Here is a 24,214-nt window from a genome sequence, read left to right as displayed (position 1 = left end):
AGACTTGTACTCTATAAAGCTCATTTTAGTAAAAGAAGACATCTGTAACAAATGTATTGGTGCTCTTCGTTCGTGAGGACATACAAAATTGAATTAAACCAAACCAGATCTGTAGAGCTTTAAAAGCTCCGACGCACAGGCTGTGGGCGGGGTTTGATATCCGGCAGTGCTTACCAGGTGACCTGGCGAACTCAGCTGTCATTTGTGTGTGGATGGTAAAGATGGCAGGAAATAATTCTTACACTATAGTAGAATACTTTGGCGGGGATGATGGTTACCGTTGTGGCTATTGTAAAAATGAAAAGGGAAACTTCTCTCATGGTAAGTTTAAAAATTAAGCAGCGAGTAAGAAATATGACTGAAGTGACTTGTGCTAACGAACTAGCTCCCTGTACTTACTGGAATTGAAACCGGGTAATAACACTAGCTTCAATTAGCACAGTCACCAATTCCGTCGTCATTTAATGTATTCCAAATTTAATTAAAAATAAAAAAAAATTAAAAATTGCGAGACAAGCACGTCTGTCCTCGCGTTTTCATTAATAAGCCTAGCTTGTGTGTACAGATTAATAATGTAGCTCAGTTTGTAGCTGTTAGCATTGTAGCCCTATCATCCAATCCGGGGAGAGTCGTATAAAAAGATATTGCATTTACATGCTTGCGCACTGTTGAATTGCTGATAACTTGGGTAACGATATTTCACCATGGAATAATAACCATGGTACCAAAAGAAGTTCGCAGAAGGCTTGGGAACACCTTAGCACTTGTGCTAGCAAGTGAACGGAAACGTGAGAGGCAGAGCAGCGAAGGAAGGTTGTAGCCCTCAGAAGCAAAAGTGCAGCTGTCTGTCTGTAACGTGTCGGAGGTCTTCAAATGTGTCTGATGTGGGGTCAAGAAACGGAGGATGTGCTATTATACATTTTCAGGGCTTTCCAGAGGAGTACATGGAGTGGGGTTCAGAGTCTCATTAGCTATGGTCTTCTACTTCTTCACATTTCTTGTATGCTTTTGCTTCTGGTGTAGCAGAAGGTGTGGACTGCATAAGTCTAAACACGAGGTTAGATAGAAGCTATTTCCCACCAGTTTTATTGTGTATGATGTTTAATAACCATGGCAGACAGTATCACTAGAAATAAAACTTCCCATGACTTAAGTTCTTCACTGACAATTAAACGTTTGAAGGGGTTGTTTTACATGAACACTAGTGGAGAAACAGTATTTGATGATACATTTCTTATGTTTTTTCACTCACTATCTTAATTTTCATAATTGGCCCACCATTTATTGATATTGTTGTTCACGCTGTGTTTCTGTGGAGAAAATCAGAGAATTAACACTGTCTCTTTACAAAAAATGATAAAAAATTAAGTTTATACTATGTACAGGCCTAGTGAGTGTTGTGTTGGGCCGCCACTGTGTAAATGGACTTTACGTAGTCGGGCGGGTAGGAAGGGTTTTTCTGTGTTTAACATGTCATTGAGATGGACTGAGCACAGGTAGAGGTGAGCCAGGTTAACTATGATTAGGGTTTAGGCAGTTCCTAATGCAGTCAATGAGTGATTTGGCTCAGAACCTGGAGACGAGAGCTGTTGTCTAATCTAAGGGCTGTAATCTGGGTATGTTACGTCATTTGGGCATGATAGGTGCTGACGAAGTCACAAGACCTTGCCAGATTTGTTACTCTTGTAGTATGGCAGTGTTTTGCTGAACCAGGTGAGACGAAGACATCCTGGATTTGTGGGGAAATCAGTATGTTTTTATAAGACGCATTAGATTCACTTTCTTTGTTCTCAAACTGCGGCAACAAGCAGAATTTCTTCCACTACGGAGTCAAATGTTGTAGTTTCGCTGTAATTCTTGTATTCTCCTGAGGAAAATTTCCCCATCAATCTGTTCTTTACATTACTGCCGTGATTTTCAGATGAGCTGTTTTAGCCATCCGTCAGATCTGTTGTAAGCTTTTCAAAGCAGGTGCTCAGCTGGATCTTATCTTCCTCACTGTGATTGGTCCTGTGATGTTATCAGTGGTTTTGTAAACAAAGCTAACGTGACTCCTCAATACAAAGCACAACATCTGCCATCCTCTGTGTCATCGTGCCCATTATGCCTCAGTGGAGGCTGAAGAGTGGATCAGGTGGTTCCTTTGGCCCATCACGATGGCAGCAGTTGCACCCACATCTGTCTCATTTGGCACGAACTGATGCACGTGCTAATATTAGCATTTTAGATACGGGACATCTTACCCGTCTATTTTTCAGGCTTTTCAAAATGAACTGTTATTGAACAGGCTATTATGAGGTGCAGGAAAAAAAAAGTGTATAAGCCAATTCTGTGAGACACGAACAGTTAAATGGTTTTGCATTTTTAATCTGGTTCCCATTTGAAATCACCAAGATAGTAATGGGCTTTTTTGCTCATATGTTTGATCGAGATTAGTACACATTTTCTTTTTTTATCCTTTTTTAGGATTTTTAGCTTTTGAATCCTGAAGGAGCTAGAAAGTGTCACTTAAAAATCTACAGGGTCTGTCCGCAGGACAAAAAAAGATGATGTTTGTGAGAAGAGTTCGACAAAGGTCTTTGGAGGCTCCCCAGGCTAAAACTGAACATTTGGTCCCCAGAGAAAATGTTACATGGGACAGAAACCCATCAGCCCAAGAGCACCATTCCCATAGTGAAGTATGGTGGTTGCAGCATCATGCTGTGGGAATGTTTGTCAATGGTGGGGCCTGGGAAACTGTTTATAATTAAAGGAATGATAATTGGTGGTAAATTAAGGCAATTTCTTGAGGAAAACCTGTTTTCAGTCTTCCAGAGAATTGAGACTGGGAGGGAACAATGACTGGAAGCACACTGGCAAAGCTGCATTTGGGTAATTTAAGAGTAACGATTAAAATGACTTGAAATGGCTTGTCAAAGCCAAGATCTCAATGTGTATGAGAATTTGTGGAATGATGCGACGATTTCTGCTCTCCAGAATAAGCCAACTAGCCTGAGGGAGCTGGAGCGGTTTCTCCTTGAGGAATATACAAAAGTGGCAAGTTGTGCCTAATTTACAGAAGCATACAAGGGCTGCTCATTTCATTGAAAATGTGTCATTATCACAAAGCCATTTTTACTGGATATCTGATAAGCAAAGGTGTATGTATAGAGAGATTTTAGAGATCCCATTTACAGGAAGTTCTGCTTTTGTGCATGCTTTTAACTGAGGATATCTGTTCCTCACTGAACCGGTTCGACAAAGAAAGCAGCAGTCATGGCCAATCATCTTACGTGTACTGCATAGGTTTTAGAAGTGTTGCCCCTTTTGGTCACTCTGAGTTGTCTCTTGTCTCTTTGGACTCCCATTAGGCACCACTTCCTGGGACATATCGTACTTGATGTGCGCTGTGTGAACTGTTTGTGTGTCCGCTCCCTTTGTTGATTCAGATCTTGGGCTCACAGATTGGTTGAAGCGCTTGTGCACACTGTGCATATGGTGAATGGAAGGTCAGGACTGGAGAGGATGAGCTCAGACTTCCAGTTCTGGGAGGGCGGATCTGCTGTGGCTACAAATAATGGATTTGAATCTTTCCATTGGGGCCTTAAAGTACCCCCCAGGGATGCTGGGATTTAAGCTGGAACAAATCTTTGGCCTCAACACCAGAGTCTCAAGCAGCTTCTTCACAAACTGCACATTGCTCACGCACATGCTTCCTATTTCAATTTCATGTCCATCAGATGTGAAAAGAGCCAGGCTAATTGGAAACTTCTTTCTGACGGCTTCTAATGTAATTTCTTCTCCATTTAAGCATTAAATTGTATTATTTAAGTCATAGTTTATTTCTGTAAAGTATTTTTCCTGAAGTAAAACTGCACATATGGATCTTAAACACTTCCCTTGTCTTTCACTGGGAAACTTAACTTGGACCAGAGCTCGTTCTACAACTCAAGTCGGAATCTTATCGCAAGTCAGAGACTTTTCATACACTTCTCGCCAACGTTTCCCGACTTTCATTACTTATAGCAGTTTACAGATTATTTCAAGTAATGATTTAAGAATATCAAGTTAATCTGTTTCTTTTGTTTTTGACAGGGATGTGGTCGCACACCATGACCGTACGAGACTACCAAGACCTAATAGATCGAGGATGGAGAAGGTGAGTTGTCTCTATTTGTTATGAAAGTGTTGGGAGAAAAGTGTAAAAGATCCCCGCTCACTCAACGCAAGACTAAATTAACTTGACAAAGGGGTGCTTGGAAAAAAAAAAAAAAAAAAAAAAAAAAGTCCCAATGTGTACCTTTCAGTAGTTATACTTTGCTTTCTGGTCCTGTTGTAGCTCTGTTGTTCTTCTTTTTAACAAAAATTGGTCACAGAATGTCTTATTTTGATCCTTTTAGATCTCTATTTATCTGTTTGTTTTGCAGCCATGTTTATTTTGTGACTTTTTGAAGTCATTTTGTACCTCGCATCCATCATCTTTGTGTCTTTCTTCTTTTTTTTTTTTTATGAAACATTTTTTTAGTAACCATTCTGCATTTTTTTGTGAGTATTTTTAGAGTCTCGTTACATTTAGTGTCTTATTTTTACTACTTTGTGGTCATCTCACCTTTACCTCTTCATTTCCATCTCTTTTGGTTAAATTGTATTGTTATTTTTTGCTTATTTTTAGCATATATTTCTGTGATAAATCCACGCCTCTGGCTCTTTTACTCGCTGTTCCTTTGCCTGGAGGACCAAATCTCTAATCTATGCAAGGTTGTCCCCTGGTGTCACCCTATCCCTGCCTACAGATCAAGAAGTATGGCTGTGGATGCTTCAGATATAAGATAATGTAAACACACAGTAAAGGCTGTCCTTGTATTTTTTTTTATTTCAGAAGTGGGAAATATGTGTATAAACCCATATTGAAAAAGACATGCTGTCCACAGTATACCATCAGGTAATGTTTTTTACTTCCCCTCTAAAATGACCTTTTTTGACATATGTGTGGTAATATTCCCTTAAATGTTTATTCCGCAGCAGACCTATGCACAAATGTTTTTTTTTTTTTTTTTTAACCATGACTTTTTCGTTCTTATGTTGTCTCTCAAGATGTCATGCACTGAAATTCCAGCCTTCCAAATCTCACAAGAAGATTCTAAAGAAGTTGAACAAATTCATTTCCAAAGGAGAATTGCCGCCACCGCAGGGAGATGGTGAGGCTGTTGTTTAAATTCCTGGCACGACAGTTTAAATGCATGAAAAAGCGCTTTTTGATTGGATCACAGTGCATAGTTGCAACACATTTTGTTTTCATCTCAATCGTAAGAATTTTTTGTTATTGTTTTGTTCACATTTTTTGTTGGTAAGAGAAAAAATAAACCACATATATTTTAACAACTGAAGTGCGTGCAAGTCAAGAACACAACCACCTGCTGCCACCCACGGCCTTTATTGGATATATCATTTGGAAATTTAAAAGGCTGCGACAGTTATAGATGCCGCTTTGGTGTCTCATGTAAGCGATACTGATTTTGTGCCATGTAGGCGAGCCAATGGACTCGGTTTGTGAAGAGGCTGGTCCACGAGAGCCCACTAAAGTCTGCCAGCCGGAAATGAAGTTTGCCGCTATCGAAGAAGTTCAGAAGGATGTAACGGAGTGTCCCGCCAGCGCAGAAGCTCAGAAGGAGGTCGCAGATGTCAAACCTACTGGCTCAGAAACCTCACAAAAAGATCCAGCGTCTGTTTCAGACGGCAGAACATCAAGTGTGGCTCCTAAACCAGGTAAGAAATCTGATTCTCCTTCGAACGGGTGGTAGAAGTGATCAAACAATCTGTGCTACTTTTCTTGTTTTGGAGAATAGAGGAATGAAATTATTCTCATTGATCAGTAACGTAATAACAGTAAGTCGTTATTACATCGGATTTTATTTTCCACCGTTTTTGTTTCTTCTACACTTTTGTGAGTATTTGCATAAATGCCAAATATTTGGCCTGCTTTCAGCCTCTTACATGTGAGAGGCAGAATGCTGTCATGCTTGAGATGAGATGACCAGATTTGGCAAATCCGTTTCAGTGGGGATAAATGAGTTTTCAGTGAGCATTTTTCTCAATTTTCGCACACTTTTTCTTAGTGAGAGCAATGCTTTCGACCAATTGGCACGTAGTAGCTTAAGTCTTACAGCTCCAGACATGGTGGGAACACTCATCTATTCATTCAGAACCAAAAGAAGTATGACAAGACCAACAAAGATTGTAAATGTATCCACTTAAAAATCCATGTGTGGAAAGTAATTGATGAGGAGCTCTGAATGAAAACAGCTTGTGTACAGTCAATGGTCCTTTAGAAAGGTAAAAGAGTGACATATATATAAGTGTGTGTGTGTGTGTGTGTGTGTGTGTGTATATGTAATTTTTGTATGATATTGTGGGAGCTCAAATCATCGTGTCATTTTTATTGTGATACCTCCCTTCCTCATTTGTATGCGTTTGTGGTCAACTGACATTCATTTCTATGGGAACCCCCTGTAACCTCTCCTAAGTTTGCAAAACTCTGATTTATGGAATCATAAATGGAAATGATTCAATTCATATGGAAGCGTGAACCTAAAACGCACGCATGGGGAATGAGACGTGAGTGTAAATGTACCGTTAAAGTGTTGACAGAATGGTCATTCATAATAATTTTGGGAATCATTGATGACTTGGTGTCATGTTGTGCAACAGGGCAAGACCACAACACCTGGTTGAACAGTTGAGCAAATGTTGACCAAGTTAATCCAAGAACTCAACAGCCTTGTTATATCTATAACTACCATAAATCTTTACACATTTTGCCTTGGACTTGCGGTACTTTCCCATCCTGAACCTAACGGCTTCTTTTCCTTCTGCTGTTTTTTTCGGTAAGTAGTAGCCTCATGATGTGGCACTGCTCTGCAGCAACTAAAGCAGCACTTCTTGCCAGAGGGTGTCACTCTTCGCCTTGTTATATGCGCCACTCTCCCAACGGCTTGGTGAAAGAGGGCTCTGCTTCATCAGTGTTTTCAGGAGTCTGTCTGCTTTGGACTTATCTCTCATGCTCTACTCCTTACGCTCCAGCACAGGATATCCTCGCCGCTAACTCGCTGTAATGAATTAATAACACTCCCAGTGAAGAGATAATAAACTCCCATTAGACACAGGAAGAAGCACTTCTCACACATGTCTGTACTTCAGGGCTCGGCTGCTTCTTTCCTTCCAAACGGCTAATGAGGTCAGCACCCATTCCTCTTAATTAAAGGGCAATGGCGTACATTAGAGCGGGAGTTCTTCAGTGGCACAGATTGATCCAGACGCGAGCGTAAACACGCATTCAAACATTACAGCAGTACCAGCAGCGTCTCTGTGTGTGAGCGACACGCTCCTCTCAGTTACTGGGTGAAAAAAAATAACAAGCCTTTTCAGCAGAGTGAAAGCACCCCCCCACTCCCCCCAAATTCACCTCCACCTCCAACAGAAAACACCTGGACACACACAGTACTTCCTCTACTTTGATGACTGCAGGTTTTATAACTTTGGCGATTTTCCAGTTCTAGCTTGAAAAAACATGACTCCCTATCCGTTTGATACAGACAATAGTCTCCAAGGAGCAAGTTAACACTAACACGAAGGCCGAAGCTGTTGTAAATACGGTGCAGTGTCTTTAATAGGCAGTTTTTTGGCATATATTAAATGGTATTGCATACCAGTGTCAGTGTTTAGCGACGCCTCACTGTATCCCTTTCCACAGTACATAAACTGACTTGTACATATTTACATATAACGCTGCAGTTTGTCACATTTCTCCACACTAAACACTGAGTGTGTCTTGTGAAAGCCCTTGAGGGGAAAAAAGGGAGGGCGAGTGTCACGGATTTTATGAAGTGTTAACTGCAGGAGCGTGAGCACCTATCTTCAACGGGAACTGGTCCGTCAGAATGTATCTGCACCACACCTGCGCTGTCCTCTGGGGTACCTGTCTGCGTGGTCGTGAGAGTTTATTCTGAACTGAAAATGGCAATTATTGATTTTAAGATGAAGTGTCAATTAAAAAATGGGAGCACCGTTCACACTGAGGTCTATAGTTACTTTTTCCAGGTTACAGTCTGCCTTACAGCAGGAAATGGAAAACGTTGAGGTATGTTCAAGCTATAGATTGCCAGTGATCCTGGGCCAGAATCACACTTTCCCTCTTTCCATATCAGGAGGCGGGATCCTCCTCCTTCTCGTGACGCATCAGAAGGGAAAGTTACTAAGTAAGCTGATGGTGGCAGCTGGCAGTAGTGCAAGCAGGAAACTGCTCTCGTTTCCTTATTGCTCCAAACAGGATGTGGGCGTGTAAACTGTTGACATGGCGTACCCGGAGAGCCGGAGGGGCCTGGCATGGGCCCAGGTGGTTGTGGCAGAGGGGGAGGAGGTGAAGGGGCGGCAAAAAGGTGAGGAGGGGACAGAGCGAAGAAACCGGAGGGCGATTTAGTAACTCCGAAGAGAGCTGGTATTTTTCTTTTTTTTTTTGACGAGAACAATAAAGGGTAAACGTGCGTTCTGTTTGTAAGAGCCTCAGGTTTGATGGGACACACAAAGTTTTATCACCATCTCTTTATTCATAACTTTGCAGTCACATGAAAAAGAAAAGTACTCCCTCTTTTTACACATCAGGACGTTAGAAAAATGGTCTGGTTCTTACCAGCTCTTAAAACTAGTTGGGTACAACCTCAGAAGAACAGCACACGATTTGTTGCACAGTGTCATTGTTTATTTAACCGAAGTTAGGCCAGAATGCAGAAACACTGTGTGAAAAATTCATGATCCAGTCGCACATCGAACCCTCTTTAGCAGCGATAACTTGTAATCAGTTTCTGCATGACGTTGTCGGTCTCTTACTTGGTTGTGCAGGAATTTTGGCCCACTCTTCTTTTACAGTGTTGCTTCAGTGGTGCTTTAGGTGATGGACATTCATATATGCACAGCTTTCTTGACCCATTATGACCGGGACTGACATGTGCCTGATTTTACCTTTGAAGTCTGGAGCAATGTCAACATTCTCAGGACACAGTTTAAATTTTTCCTGGAAACCCCCCAGGATTTAGAAGGCTGCTTTAAATGAAGCCTTAGATCGGAATGGGTTGAGGTCCCACCTAAGCAGTTGATTCAGGTAATTTAATTCAATTCAATTCAGTTTATTTATATGGTGCCAAATCCCAACAAATGTCATCTGAAGGCACTTCAAAGGCACACAAAAAAGTGAAGATCTGGGCTTTGATTGGACCATTGCAACCCCCTGATTCCTTTCTTTTTCAGCGCATTTGCTGTCCTTATTTTGGTTGATGTCCTGCTGCTGGACCCAATTTCAGCCAAGTTTTAGACGGCTAAAAGACAGCCTTACATTGGACTCCTGTATACTTTGGTCTAAATCAAATCAAATCAAATCAAATCAAATTTATTTGTATAGCACATTTCATGTACAAACAGTTCAAAGTGCTTTACATAAAATAAAAGCATTGCAGCAGGGAGTGTAAGAAGCATTAAAAATACATAAAAGAATATAAAGAGAAACAAATAAAATAATTTAAATGAATTTAAAAGCAAGCAACAGTCTAGATAAGTTAAAAGATATTTCATGCATAGACACATGAGAACAGAAATGTCTTTAACCTGGATTTAAAAATGTCTACAGAGGAGTTCGTGGTGGACTCAATGACTGCAAGGTGTCCAGGTCCTGTGACTCCAGAACAAACCCAAATCATCAAATGAATGATCATTTTATCATTTGTTTTTGCATTTTCTCTGAGCGCTCGTTGCACGTCATCTTTTCAAAGTGGCAGGATAACCTCTATTGTGAACATGGTTCAGTGCTTTCATGTTTAGAAGAAAGTCAAGCCTGGACTTGCACACAAAGGCAGAAGTCTTTTATCCAGCACCTTTTGGGAGGTTTCTGACAGTTCTGCTTCCCCTCTGTGGCATGAAGGGATGGGAGCCGATCCCAAGCGGCCGCCATGCAGGAAGGCCAAAGACTTGAGGAAGGAGCGGCGTCATCAGAAAGACCAGAGCAGACAAGTTGATGGAGCCCCCCATACAAATCCCACTCCCACCCCGAACAACCAATCCAAAACCCTTGAGGAGTTCATCGGCGAGTCATTGCCAGACAATTCTTCTCATTGCCTTGAGGTGAGCAGAAATTCTAAGTAGGTAATCTCTTTTCCTTTTTTCTATGAGTTGGAATAGACGGTTACTTATATTAAGGTTTCTACCTCTGTTTTTCTTTTTTTTTTTTTGGGGGCTTTTAGGCAGCTTAATGTTTGGACTGAGTTAGCTGAGAGCTCTCTTTCTCAGCCCCAGTGACTTCACCATGTGTTTATGTGTGCAGAGGGGATAGCTGGCCAAAACAGAGTGGAAAAACCACCTCTTCCGAGTTCAAATTCAACCGAATGACAGGCACACCACACAAACTGGGTCGCATTACCCTTCTGATGACACTAAAACCACAGCACTCAGCTCAGCCTCCATAAGAGGACATGGAAATGAAATTTTGGAAGGGAGTAGATTGTCGTCGATAGATCCCTGGAAAAAGCCTTGAGCTGAGGTTGGTAGAGTAACGTCATTCTTGGTCTTGAGCAGACTTTCAGTCGGATGCAGAGCTGAAACAGGCAGTGTCTGTTTCTTGTCTCTGCACCCCCTGAGACATACCTGGCAAGACCACCTCTCACTCACAACTTCTCAATTTGCCTTTATTTGATTTAGTGGGCGTGCAAGGTTATCCTTTGTAAATGAAGATTTCCTATATTATTTAAAAGTCCAATAATTGAGAGATGCCCCCTTTAGCTGTTTACTAAATGTCACGCAGTGAGAATGCATCAGTTTTCATTTACCCTGTCACAATTACTATACAATTTGTGAAAAAATGTGACCTCATTTTCTTAAAATTATGCTTAAAATAAATGACAGATCAGTTACAGTGACGGGGATTACAAGTTTACACGCGTGTTTAGTTGGGTCATAAGCTCTGTCCAGAGTCAGCTGGGGTTCCGTTTGCCACCACCAGGGGTCAGTATGACAACATCACACAGATCCCTCAGGCACCTCAGGGATGTGTGGAACTGTCCATGTGTGGAGCTGCCCCCCCCCCACCCCCCCAAAAAAAAAGTTTCCATGGTTGTGGACAGCAACATCGTTAAGATTTAAGGGAACATATATGTCAGTTGAATATGTATCACACTGGAAGTTGTTATTTATTTATTTAATTATTTATTATTTTTAAGGGAATTGCAGTTTATATTTCCATGTTCTTGTTCACTGTCTATTGCAATGATTCACTAAAAACTGTTTTAGCATATCAAAAAGCCCGTGTCTTAGTTATAATCAAAATAAGAAAAAAGACTGAACATCTTTTTAATAAAAAGGCCCAAAGTCTCTGTTTGACTAAAGGATATAGATGCCAAGTGTTCATATGAGAAGGATCGACTGAGGTCCAAGTCAAATAAACCTCAAGTTCAGTTCTTTTTCCTGTTCTTTCAGGGGATTCATATGGCACAGCCTCTGTGGCCAAAAAAAGCTTCCAAACGAAGAGGAGCTTAATTAAAGCGGGACTTCATGATGAGAAGGTTGAATTCTTTAGTTTGTGTGACATTAACAACATCCAGCCAGTTTCTCTTTCCACACATCTTTCTATTAAAGTCTTTTTTTTTTTTTTTTTTCATATCCAAAGACATATTAACTCTTTCGGTGCCATTGACGTCTATAGACGTCAATTTAAAAAAAAACCGTTCACTGCCAAAGACGTCTATAGACGCCAATTGGGTTTTTAATGGAGCGGGCTGGGGGACAATCTAGCGGAGTTCGTCACTAAATCTTAGGCTTGTAAACACTAAACAGAGAATATACTGGCAAAATTACCCGCTAGGTGGCAGCAGTGCCACTATGCACAAAAAAAAAAAAGAGCTCGTTTTCTCAATTTTTTGGGTCAAACAGCTGTTTTTGGTGAAACCAACCTATGTTCTACTGTCTATTACTAAAAGACTGAAAATGGTAGAAACAAACTTTTTTTCCTGATGAAAGAAGAGAGTCTACTCTTTCTTTTGGTAATTTCGGTGTGTACATAGTCATTAGACACACTTTTCTGTGGGTCTTGGAAAATCAGTCAAAATACTGAAAAACACTTGGCAGTATGGGTGGCTCTGAACTGAAAATGGCTGGCAGCCAATGAGTTAAGAAACTGAGTGTGTAAGGTTGTAGATGGGACATAAAAAAAGATGGATTTAGCCACCATTACAAACCATTACAGATTGGTTTGTGGACAATTCAGCATTTGGCTCTACTTCCTTTTGCTCAATCGTAACCGAGCGGAATGAGTGATCAGGGCATCGAACGGATTTTGCATTTGATTGCACAGAAAAGTCAGGATTCAAACCAGGAACCCTTTTGCTGTGGCGATGGTGCTAACCACCACAGCACTGTGTAGCCCGTCGTTGTTGTGCTTGATGATAGACGCATCAACTACAGACGTTTACTACAAACGCTGCGGTGAAAGAATTTCAGTTCAACACAAAAAAAAGTAGCTTTCTGTCGAGCGACATGGTGAAGTCACTGAAATGTTCTCATGTACTTTATCAAATATGTTTTTTTTTTTTTCATCACTTTCACAGCAAGTATTTGAAAAGCCTTGCATGATAACAAATGTTTTTGTATCAAAAGGGAATGTGACATGGCACAGCCCACATTCTGTTGCTCTTTCATCACTCTAAGGCCCTGTACACACGAACGCAGGTTTTTCTGTCCGTTTGCGCCTGTCGTCCACATGCAAACGCAGATTGTGTGCCGTTACTCCTAAGTCTGACGTCAGAATATTGTGCCGAATTCCCAGTCGTTGACATGGCAACGGTGATAAGTGTGTTGAGAGCTCTTTTACATGTTTGGCATAAATATGGAGTTCTTCTCAAACTCCGTTAAAAAATAAAAACAGAAGTGTCAGAATGCGCTAAATACAACCAGATGCCAACATTCCCGATTTTTGACCAGACTCAATCGGACAGACCTCCAGTTCCAACTTTGAGAATAAAGCTGCTGTGCCTGGATGGCTGTGATGAGTTCACCTCTCCGTTCTTTCAGAAAAGTGTCACTCTGAGATATTTTGCAGGCGCAGAGAAATCGGCGAACGCTCATCACGGATAAAAGTGGTTTGAACAATACTCCAGTCATTACCACTCGAACCTTGATACAGTTATCTGTCACTGTGGAAATCGTGGTATTCCCAGTGTGTTTTGCTTTTCGTTATGGATGGAAAGGTTTTGGCAAATGTGTGACGTTGTGGACGTGATTTTGAAAGGATTTCTATTCCTTTCATGAACAGGGGAGAGAAAAACTTTGTTATTTAAAATGCTGTGTTCGTGTGTCCTCGGCCTAATGTGATCAGCAGCTTAAAACACTCCTTTTTACTCCTTTTAGACAATATCGTGTTGTTATAGACTAAAAGGAGTAAAATCTACAAAACAAACCTTCCAATTGTGTTTTGTAAAATCCTTTAAATTCCTAATGTCTCTTGACGATTGTTTCTATGTCAGTTTCTCTTGTTTCACTGGTCTTTCACACTCTTCCTCCCTTTTGATTTCTAATATTTTTCTCACAACTTCTGTTATTCTCAGTGCATTTTGATATTAACCCTTGTCTGCCCATATTCTTTTTGAAGGTGAGGCTAGTGCGCTCCAATCCCCCTTGCCCGCAGTTCAAAGCCTCTTTCGACGCCTCTTACCAGGTGTACAAACTCTACCAGATGGCCATTCACAAGGATCCTCCTGACAAACCCTCCGAGAGCCAGGTCAGAGGGTGGTAGGCATAGGTCAACACTCTCTGGGGTACTCAGGGAGGGAGGGAGAGGGAGAGAGAGAGAGGGTCCACAATTCCGGGTACTTTCAGTCACATCAAAAGTATTTCATCTTAATCTGATCTTTTGGGAATTAATACTTCATGTCGGCTTTATTTTATAATCTGATAACAGCATAACAGGCTATCATTATTGAAATGGTACTTTAAGCATGTAGTGGCCATTATTATCGTTTTATTTTTATTCCTGTGATATCTCAATAATCTTTGAATAATGAATGAAAAATCCAGGACTGTGCATAAAATATTTGAATAATATCGGACTTAATCGTTTTTTTGCTTTTTTTTTATGAAAGAGTCATGGGGAAAATCCAAAAATCCCTCCTTTGAAGGGAAAGAAATCAAGTGACAAGTTACTATTTAAGTGAAAGTGTGTTTGTAAATGCGAGAGTCAAAGGGAGAGGAAATTGAGGGGGAAAATGTTTCCATACGCCACGGTTGAGAGCGGTGTTTCTCCAGGTGTCTGCGCTGGCCCTTGTTCTGTCACTCGGGTCTCTGGTCTTGAGCTGTTTGAGGCGGCATGTTGTCAGCTGAACCCTCCCAACCTTCACACATTTACCTCTTGCTGCGTCCAACCTCTCCCCACCCTCACCACAGTCCTGCAACTCTGCAGTGGAATCTCATTTTAAGGATAAATAGTGAGGTGATGAGCTTTTAATTTTCTTTGTGCGAGCTGTCTGCTTGACGTTGTTTACTACTTTTTTTTTTAAGGAAGGTCTGTGTTGTGCAAAAGCTTCTTTTTGTCTGTTCCTGCTGTTCCTGACCTTAGACGCACTGACGCTATGTTGAGTCATGAATTGCCAAACCTCTCTGAGTGATCTGTGGTTTAAGCTGGGCGGTGCACTAGCCTCATCCTCAAGATTCTCATCAGTTTCCTAGAATCTGATGGTTTGCCTGCGCTGATTTTTCCTTTGTGTACAACAGTGTGATTAAATGAAGTTTGAAATGCAAAACAGACTTGCCTTGCAGTCAGCTTGTCTCAAGGCCTGGGAGACTGATATTCACCCTAAGATATGAAAGCACTTGCATAACTATTGGTTCCTGTGCTATCCTTCCCTCCATTCTCCGTATTCCCATTCTTGAATTTATTTTCTAACTACTCACTGTCCTCGTATTCACTGTCAGTCCTTATGACCCCCCCCCCTCCCCCCCTTCCGCCTCCTCTCCTCCACATCTTGTGCTTGAAGGTGAGGCTAGTGCCTGTCAACTTTGAGGACCCTCAATTCGCAGAGTCCTATCAGCAGTCGGTGGCACTGTACGCCCGCTACCAGATGACCGTTCATGGTGATGACCCCAGCGAATGTAATGAGAGTGAGGTACTGCATGATTATATTTCAACACCTGCCAGGGAACTACTCTGAATGCTTATTCCAGCTTCCATGTTCTCTGTATTTTGTTTTTGATGACGCTTCTTTGTGCTTTTGGCCTTTTGAAACAAAATAAAAGTTTAAAGATGCCGTCTTAAACTTTAGGAAAGTTTATTTTGCTGTATTTTTTTGCGAATAATAAGCAAATCAAAATGAATTCAAATTGTTAAAGATGGAATCAAAACTGGTCAGATTTGAAGAATGGTAATTTTGTGGTGGATGAGTGAATGAATGAAAGGAACATTGTGCATACTGTTTGGATAGCTTTCTGTGCAGTGAATGAGCAGCACTATTCAGTAATAAATGGGAACATGAATTTGAGCCGAAAGATCCATAAAGTTAAAAATGGATTTAAAACACACCGTAAACTATATTCTTAATGATATGTATGCACACCTTTGTTTCTCCACTTGATATATGACTGAAAAAGGAGAAACGAAAGTCTAGTCAGGATGCAGAAATCCTGGACAACCTGAGAGGGCCTTTTGTCCCTCTGGGCTGGAAAAACAGCCGCCTCCTCCACCCATCTGCCAGCAGGCTGCAGTAAATTTACTAAATTCTCCAGCTTGTAAAAGTACGGTAATTAATAAATAATGAAAGCTGTCAGATTGGGCAGACTGTAGCAGATTCTTTCCTGGTGCCATAACACTAGCTCTATTAAAAGTAGTGTGTGTGTTTGTGTGAATAGCTTCAGCTCAAGGAAACAACTACAGAGATTGGTTAGTTTAGGAATAACATCTTAAAAAACATATCAAATGAAAGGTGTGGCGCTGCACTAACAACTCAGCTGTCTGTTGAGTTTCCAGAAGATCAAGTTCTTTTTTTCATTTACGGATTTTCCGTGTTGGATACCTACTGAATGTCGTGTCAAAGCAGCGGGTGAATTAAGGTTGGGTTAATCACTCTAACAGGCAAGCCCATTCATAGTAATTCACCGGGTAAACTACCTCGGGCGTAGCATTAAGAAATGACAGGGAGCGTAACAACAGAACATAATCTATTTTGCGGGACTGTGTTTAATCAGGCTGTTAGGCTCACACATGCAGATGTTGGAGCGTTGTGGAAATGTAGAGATGGAAGCAACTGACACGCCAAGCACCTTTTCTACTTCATCTCTTTGTGATCCGCCCTGAGGAAAAGGAGTCCGGTCTGGAGGCAGAACTGCTGAGAATTAGGGTTTGTTTTCTCAGTTTCTTCTGGATTCATCCTTTAATTTATTCCAGACTAAACACTAATTGTTTCTCCTCAAACAAATTTGATGACACACATCTCTGAACCCACCATACTAAACTCTCCTGATTTTATTTTCTCGACGCTCCAACTTGTAGTTAACTCGCTTGTTCCATACCACGACGCTTAGAGCCCCCTCATTATTTCGTGGCAATCCAAAAAAATAAAGAAGGCACATTTAGCGGTTACGGCGCTATTTGGTACCGAGCCATTTGGTGCCTGCTGCTGCTACCTAGGAAGTTTGGTCATTTAGCATTTGTGGAGGTATTTATTAATCCATTAAAGTATTACCGAGGGACAGAATCTGGATTAAAGTCAGCCTGGCCTCGAGCCAGGCAATGGGAGAAACTGTGTGTGCGTGCAAGTCGAATTACTCTGCCAAGATTGTACAATCATTAGACAGAATAATGTCCTAGAGGGAAATGACTTTGTTTGTCTAAGGATGTGTACATTTCCTGTCATACCATGACTGGAAGGAAGCCAGAAATATTTATTTTCCCATCTAATATTGGTTTCCTGACAAAGTTGAAGTACATACAAGCAATCATTTAGATGCACACGCGTCCACGTACACACTCTCTACTACTCTGTGGTCTTGACTGTTGTGCTGAGCCATGACTCAGTACCTGCACACGTGGCAATGATTTTCAGGACAGCAAATCATGTGATGAGCCAAAACTCTTTAATAAATATTTCTGGCAAGGCCTGAGAAATGGCTATTACTAAAAAGAAGAAATGAATGAGAGATAGTGACCATTAGCAACGTGTTTGTGCAAAGACCATTCAGTGAAGCTGTCTGAGCAGCAATAGTATTGATAGCTCAGGTTCTTAAAAAAAAGTTTCATTGGTATTCAAAGTATTTTTTTTATCAGTGCATTGCAGCCAGGTTCCTACTGCCCCATTATCTTTGCCTTAATAAAACAGTGATGTAGTTACAAGAAGTTGAGTCGACGGGTTGTGAAATTGTATAAGAGTAACTTTTGGCATCTTGTCACTCAGATAAGTACAGCATCCTTAGTGAAGTAAAAGCACAGTGACAAGAGGTCTAAGTAGCAATTATGCTTAAGCTGTGTGTTCGAATTGACTGTGTGTGAGAGAGAAGACACGGCTGTGTGTGTGTGCACGTGTGTGTGTGTTTGAGATGGCTGCTTGCACGCCTAATTATTTACAGATGGGTGTTTACCGTAAGAAAGGGAGAGTTAGAGATGGACTCCATGTGTTGAGGCAGAGGATGTTCTAGAAGCTGCAATGGATCCATTTCTGTTTACGTTTTTTTTTTTTTTTTATCAGGGATGGAAGGGAAAAAGGTAGCCGAAATTGAAGAGTTCCGCTCAGTTCCCCTCTGAAGTCTTCTTGACAGTTGACTTTGCCCTCACATTAGGCTGTATCTCTTGCAGCGGCTGTGACTGAGTGAGTTTGCGTAGGCCTTGCTGCTGCGTCGTGTGCTAAAAGAGGAGGAGAAGGGACTGAATAGGAGGTGCTCAGAGCTGACGCACACTTTCCACTTTGTGCTTTTGCATGGATTAAACAGCTTTAATACATGCAAGTTAACACTTACCTCTTGGCTTTTCAAGGAGGGCAGCATTCTTACCAGAAGGTCATTTTGGCTCGCTCAGTTCCACTCATACAGCAGCCAGTGTTGTTGCAAAGACCTCAATAAATGCTGTCATCTAATAACCGCAGCTGTTGTTCTGTTGGCAAACCATAAAATTTTATTTTGTGAGTTTTAAACAAAAGTTTCATTTATGACCTTCAGCTATGCTGCACTTTGGGAAGCTTTGCTGTTGGTGATTTCACAGGCAGTAGTCATGGCACAGTCAGGAGTGGAAAATTACTCTTTACTGGCAGAGGTACACAGGTGGGGAACTTGACAAGCATTTTTTTGCACACAAGCAAAAATGAATGCTGACTGAACAGAATTAGTCACTATATCCTCCCACATTGGTTTAGGAAAGTTTAGAAATTGTACAAAATAACTTGGCTGAAAATTAAAAAGAATCGACTTTGTTAGAATCAGCAATGAATTGCCATTTGAGTTTAGAAACGTATAAAGTTGGAACTGTCCCCAGGTGCGTAGGGTCAAAGGATTGCATCGTGGTGGCTTTGAGCACAAGAATGTAAAGTTAACCATAAGCCTGCAGCATTTGCTCAGTGTTTGGAAGTGCAGTTTGTGAGACGATTATAGTTCTCAACTACACCTCTCAGCAAGTACTGTGTGCACTTCAGTAGAAATTCATAGTCTACATGTATTTAATATTTGAGCATGATATTTATGTAAAAATATACCCCATTGTGCATTTTGAGCTCATCTGCCATCTTGCTTCTCCATGTTACTACCGTAGCTCAGAAAGGACAAATCAAATGTAGGTTGTCGTACAAGCCTTTCAGATGTTTAGTGTTGTTTGGCAGTAGGTGAGGGGGGAATTCAGTTGGTTGCAGTTTGCTGTGTATGCGGCTCGTTGACATCCCAGTTGGTGGACTTAGAAATATTTTCAGAATGAAGTCATTTTTCTGATGAGATTCCAGCTCAAATGGGTGTGTTTGACGTTTCATAAAACTATTGTTTACCTCCAGGGAAAAGCAACACAAAGAGAATGCCAAAGTACAAGAGGCAGATGACCGCATCGTTTTCAGCTCTTTTCTGCCAGAGAGTGACCCCATGTTAAAGGAAACTCCATTAGTGACATCAACACACACATAGGCTGTGGCAGACGGATGGAGAAACATGCTCTCTTTTTGGGTTAGTTTAGGCCATTGGCAGAATTTTCTGTTGTACCCAAGCCAGGACTGCCCCACCTACTTAACCGTGGCTCCGGCAGTCACTATTAGAAGCTGAACTGCTGTGCACAGATATACAAACAGAAGATGATGTGCTTGTGGGATTTGCAAACAACCCCTATAGGATCTAGGTCCATATAAAGGTGGAAAGACGGATAATTCTCAGTACAGGCTTTTGACAACTGCTACAATCTAGGCATCAATCAGTCAAGGCACTATGAGATGTTAACTTGCCAGTGGACTAATACATTGTGATCTTTCAACACCATACATGCCAAACCCTAACTGGTGACAAGCTATAAAAAACAAATACCTCGTGACTGTATTGGATCTCTGTGACCTGCTCACCAGGTATCAGACTCAAGGTTGAGCATATCTGCAGACTAAGGGCACAAGCTGGTTTGTGAAATATAGTATGAACTTCTAAAGTTAATTCTTGTTCCCATAATAAAACGGTTTGGGCTTAAACATGGCAGCACGCTGCATTGGTCATGCCTCCGTGGGATTCAGGCCGGCGCACCTGTAAACACACCGCTCTCAACTCTGCAGCGAAAAAGGAGCACAGGAAATGGTATAGATAATGGAAGAAATTATTTATTTTTCCACGCACATAAAGTACCCCAAGTAATTGAAATGTGGTGTGTATTTTATCGTGTGCGGAGAGATAGACTCTTGGCATGGGCAGCACTGCTTATTTTAGCTGTCACTGTGTTCTCCTCATACTGTGAGCCTCAGTTGATTGGGTAAATGTTTTCATTTGTGTAAATAAAGTCTTCCTTTTTATGTCCCGACTGAATGGAGGACTATGTGACACCTGAGCCAGAGGAAAATGGGGAGGGATAAACTCTATAGGACAGCAAAAGAGATGTGCATGTTTTTCATTTGTGCCTTTTAAAAAGAGTTAGTGACCCCCCCCCCCCCCCCTCTCTCTGCTTCCCTCCACAGTTCCGGAGATTTCTCTGCGATTCACCACTGGAGGTATGTATTTCCTTTGGCCGGTTGTCAGAAAGATAAAACCTCTTTTGAATATCTCTGTTCATCCATACAATACATTTTACCTGGAATTATCTTGTCCAACCAGGAGGTTTTCCTGATTAGATTACTGTCAAGAAGACGATAAAAGGGATTTGTAAAATGTCCAGGGTTGCAGTGTCTAGTTCTTCATCAGACACACTGAATAGGGAATAAATATACACTTTTTCTACCAGTCCAGCACATGCTCACTTTGCTCTGTCTCCTGAAGAGCCCTCCAGCTGGATTGAGAGGGGTTAAGGGATTGCAGAAGGATGCTTTGTTTCATATTGGAGGGGTTTTAATTTAGCCCTGTCTAAGTGAAAGAGGGTGTTAGGGAAGAAAACAGTGAAATGTGGTGTCCAGATTGCATGTGTTGAACATAAGGTCTTCAGAGCAGTCTCTCGCCTGGCTTTGACTGCATAGGACATACCGGCACTTCTCTCTTTGTGTGGTGTGTTACAAATTACAGGCTGATGAGGCGGTTTTACAGACATCAGTATTGGGATGGAGCTGATGGCTTCTGACATATTACACATCGAGAAAATGTGATGTCAGCCTCTGGCGCAATGATTTATGCATTTGCACATGATTAAATGTGAAAGATATTAACTGAAAAGGATTCCTGGCTAATACATGGTTGTCTTTGTGATCACTAAGTGAGATGAAGCCAGGCATCGCTGAGCACTCTTGCATCCTTCCAACACCAGTGGACCTGTTGGGTCAGGACTATTACACCAGCAATTACACCCAAGATGGGTACTTATTACACCCACTTTAATAGGTTTGAGGTCCAGGCACACACACGAACTGTCGGACACATACACAGTCACTCTGTTTTGCCCTATGGGCCCCCTCAGGTCTTCACTAATGAACATCATTAGTGTTTATAGGAAACAAGCTTTTATCACCTCGTCAAGGCTGGCGACCAGGCACACTGAATTACACAGTTCAGCTCACATACACATACGTGTTCACACTGCGGCCCGCTGCCTCGCATATTTTCCTGCCTTCTGTTTCTTCCTCTCACATTGGTTTCGGGTGCCATCGCCTTTCATTTCGCTTCCTCTTGCACAACCTATTTTTTATTTTTTTTCTCAGTGATCTCCTGTCTCTCTCCAAGTACGTTTTCGTCTCTGAATCATTATGCATGAAAAATCGGCACTACTCTGCGTGTTTTTCTCCATCTGTCTCCAATCAGAGTGCTATTAAAGCACACACACACCCACACACAGACACTCTCCACACGGACCTGCAAACTGTGCGGTTCAGCTCACATGTAAGCCTTCTATGTATAAATGTATGCAAACTGCAAGCTTCCAAATCCAGTTGCAGGTGTTTGACTTGTTTGTTTGTTGCTATGTTCCATTTCACCCAAAATTGCAGAGGATTCACGGTGAAACTTGGGTAATTAACTTCACCTGGCTCTGATTGCTCTGTTCTTTTCCAGTACATTTACACACAGAAACGGAAAGGAGAACACATTTGTGCTATCAGAGCAGCAGTGGCATAACGGTTACATGCAGACATGATGAGCAGCAGTCATGAACATGCCTCGACTTTGCTGAGGTCAAAGGAGCACCTTTCTTGGGTTGCTTGGAGTTCATCCACCCCTTTGGTTATTAACAGGATTGGTGGGCAATTAGTCATGATGATTTTTTTTTTCTTTTCTTTTTTAATGGGCTGTACTTTAAGTTCTTGGATGCTCCCTGAAACAGTCCTTTTGTGTTTTGGTTGTTCCTCACTTCCTAACAGGATTTGTATTATTTGAAGAAACAGATATACACATCATCTGGGAATGCAGATGAGTGGAACTCAAGTGGGAAGCATTATACCTCTGATATATAGATGGCCAGTAAAGCAAATGTGTGCTTAATAAGATGGAAGAAACTGAATTATACATTTGGTGCTCTTTTTGTGTGCAGCGGAACATCTGTGAGTGAAAGTCGGAGAGTTTGAAATGTGTTAGTTAGACATCTGTCAAGTTAAAGGCTTGTTAATTTGTTTATACTCAAAAGTAATTAAAGGTATAGTTCATAATGTTTTGACTGAAATTCGTTGTGATATTCGTAACAAACCGAACACAGAGTGGATAGGTGGGGAGGGACATTCACTTGGTTGCAATTTGCACTTTGCGCCTCTAGAGGTCACTACATTCTACACATTGGACCTTAAACTGGTGCACTGTGTGATGTATCCAACACATTTGACAAGTAAAAACCTACAAAAATCTGAGCATTGCATGAGTCTGAAACAAGTTTTAATGTTTCTGTATTTCTTCTGAATAATATGATGTGGGTATATATATCAAACCATTTCCATTCTGCTTGGAAACCCGTGTTTACAACATTATTGATCTTATTCAGCTTTCTTGAAAATGCTGCGACATTCGCTCATCTTACTTGTTTTTGATATCATGTTGGGTTTCTCTAGGTGTACTGACTGGATGTAGCTGCAATTGGGATCTCATGTATTCAAATAATTTAGAAAATCAGAGTAAGCGTGAGCTTCTTTGCTTTCAAATCTCTCCCCTTTTTACCTTTTTAAGATCATCATTAAAGATCAAGGTACTATTAGGGTGGGAGATTGGAGGATTAACTGTATGGTAACAGCAAACACCTAAATCTTATAGGATGTGTCTGAAAGACATTATTATATACTTTATATACGAGCTTCTTTTTGATTAGTTTACTTTGTTTCATTGTTTTTATTCTGCAAAAAATAAATCTTAAATATAACATTTAACAGGTTGAAGCCAGCATACTGCACAGCGTTCCCTGACTCTGGTTATGTATGCTGCTCACATGGTCTTCAGTTTAGGCCATATGTGAGTGATTTGGGGCTGCTAGGGAAGCTCTCGGGTGGAATGAAGTGTTCAAGGGAATGTTAAGATTGTTGTCACAGTGGCAAGGACACAACTATTAAGCTGTTGCTTGAGGTGGTGCACAGGTCAGTCAGACAAGATCAGCCTTGAGCACAGTATGAGCTTATAAACAAACGTACAAACCCAGACAAGAAAGTCATTACTTCTCTTGCCCCAGCATTCACATTCGTGTAATTTTGCTCAAGTAAGTATACGTGAGGTGGGGTAAGAAAAATCCCCTTGTGCTCTTTCCTTTTACTTATAACTTCTAAATGACAGAGTGGGGCCTCTGACAAAGACTCCAGTGTTTCTGGGGCAATTGGTGCCAAGAAATAACAGGCTGCTGCTTACAAAGACGGACAGTTCACTCCACTGTGGGCACACACTGCAGCGTAGAGTGCAGCGCCTGATCCAGATTTGGTGCCTGTCACCCTTCAACTTCCCCAGCTTCCTGTCCAAAAACAGATTTTCATTTTTATTCTTCACTCTTCTTTTTTGCTGTCCACCCAACTGTCCATGCACACACACACACACACACAAAAAAAGGACTTTGATATTCATCGTGTCAGACAGCTAGTCATGTCTGCACGACAGAAAACATCTATTTTTTTTTTTTTTTAGTAATTCTACTTAAGAAAACCATCATCTCTTTGGGGGTCACAAAGCAGCAGGGAGTGTGTGTTTGTGTGTGTATATACATGTGTGAGTATGCGCCTCAGAGTGCAGGCCCAGTGGTGCACCGGATTACTCAGCTAGCTCTCTGTGTTATGATAACTAGCAGCGTCTGCGCTACTTAACTGTGTCCAGATGAATGTTGGTGAAGGAGTAGGGTCCTGTTACTGGTGCACTGAGGAAAGACCCGCACACACAAGCCTAAAACCAATACCCTAGCTTAATATGACTTTTAACCCCAACCCCAAGCCTCTAGTCTTAAGCCTCTGTGATAAAAGCAAAAAAGTAAATTGATTGCAAAACACAGCATGTGAATCCTTGTGAGAAACGCTATGTGTGTCAAAAACTTCAGTGTTTTGTTAATAGGATAGACTCAAGCACGCGGGTGCACACCTACACCCACATTCTTTTAAGCCACATGGAGAGAGCAGACGTAGAC

The 24,214-nt window shown here is 41.3% G+C and overlaps 1 protein-coding gene across 3 annotated transcripts in view; it reads left to right on the top strand.

Moving 5' to 3' along the window:
* The first annotated feature begins 178 nt into the window (after positions 1–178).
* The window catches only part of ate1 (arginyltransferase 1), a 47,080-nt gene continuing 23,044 nt past the window's right edge, over positions 179–24,214 (top strand). Inside the window, exons 1-8 of one of the 3 annotated variants that reach the window (XM_075475782.1) lie at positions 179–321; positions 4,075–4,138; positions 4,859–4,921; positions 5,074–5,177; positions 5,509–5,745; positions 9,947–10,146; positions 15,042–15,170; positions 20,175–20,207. In XM_075475782.1, coding sequence (XP_075331897.1) covers positions 213–321; positions 4,075–4,138; positions 4,859–4,921; positions 5,074–5,177; positions 5,509–5,745; positions 9,947–10,146; positions 15,042–15,170; positions 20,175–20,207 — 939 coding nt within the window. In that variant the 5' untranslated portion in view covers positions 179–212. Of the gene's footprint in view, positions 322–4,074; positions 4,139–4,858; positions 4,922–5,073; positions 5,178–5,508; positions 5,746–9,946; positions 10,147–13,660; positions 13,790–15,041; positions 15,171–20,174; positions 20,208–24,214 lie in introns of all 3 variants that reach the window. The other 2 variants (XM_075475775.1, XM_075475790.1) reach the window with 2 other exon arrangements.

Source organism: Odontesthes bonariensis, chromosome 2 (genome assembly GCF_027942865.1).
Source record: "Odontesthes bonariensis isolate fOdoBon6 chromosome 2, fOdoBon6.hap1, whole genome shotgun sequence".
In the NCBI taxonomy this organism is placed as follows: Eukaryota; Metazoa; Chordata; class Actinopteri; order Atheriniformes; family Atherinopsidae; genus Odontesthes; species Odontesthes bonariensis.
This window is presented reverse-complemented; position numbering and strand designations above follow the sequence as displayed.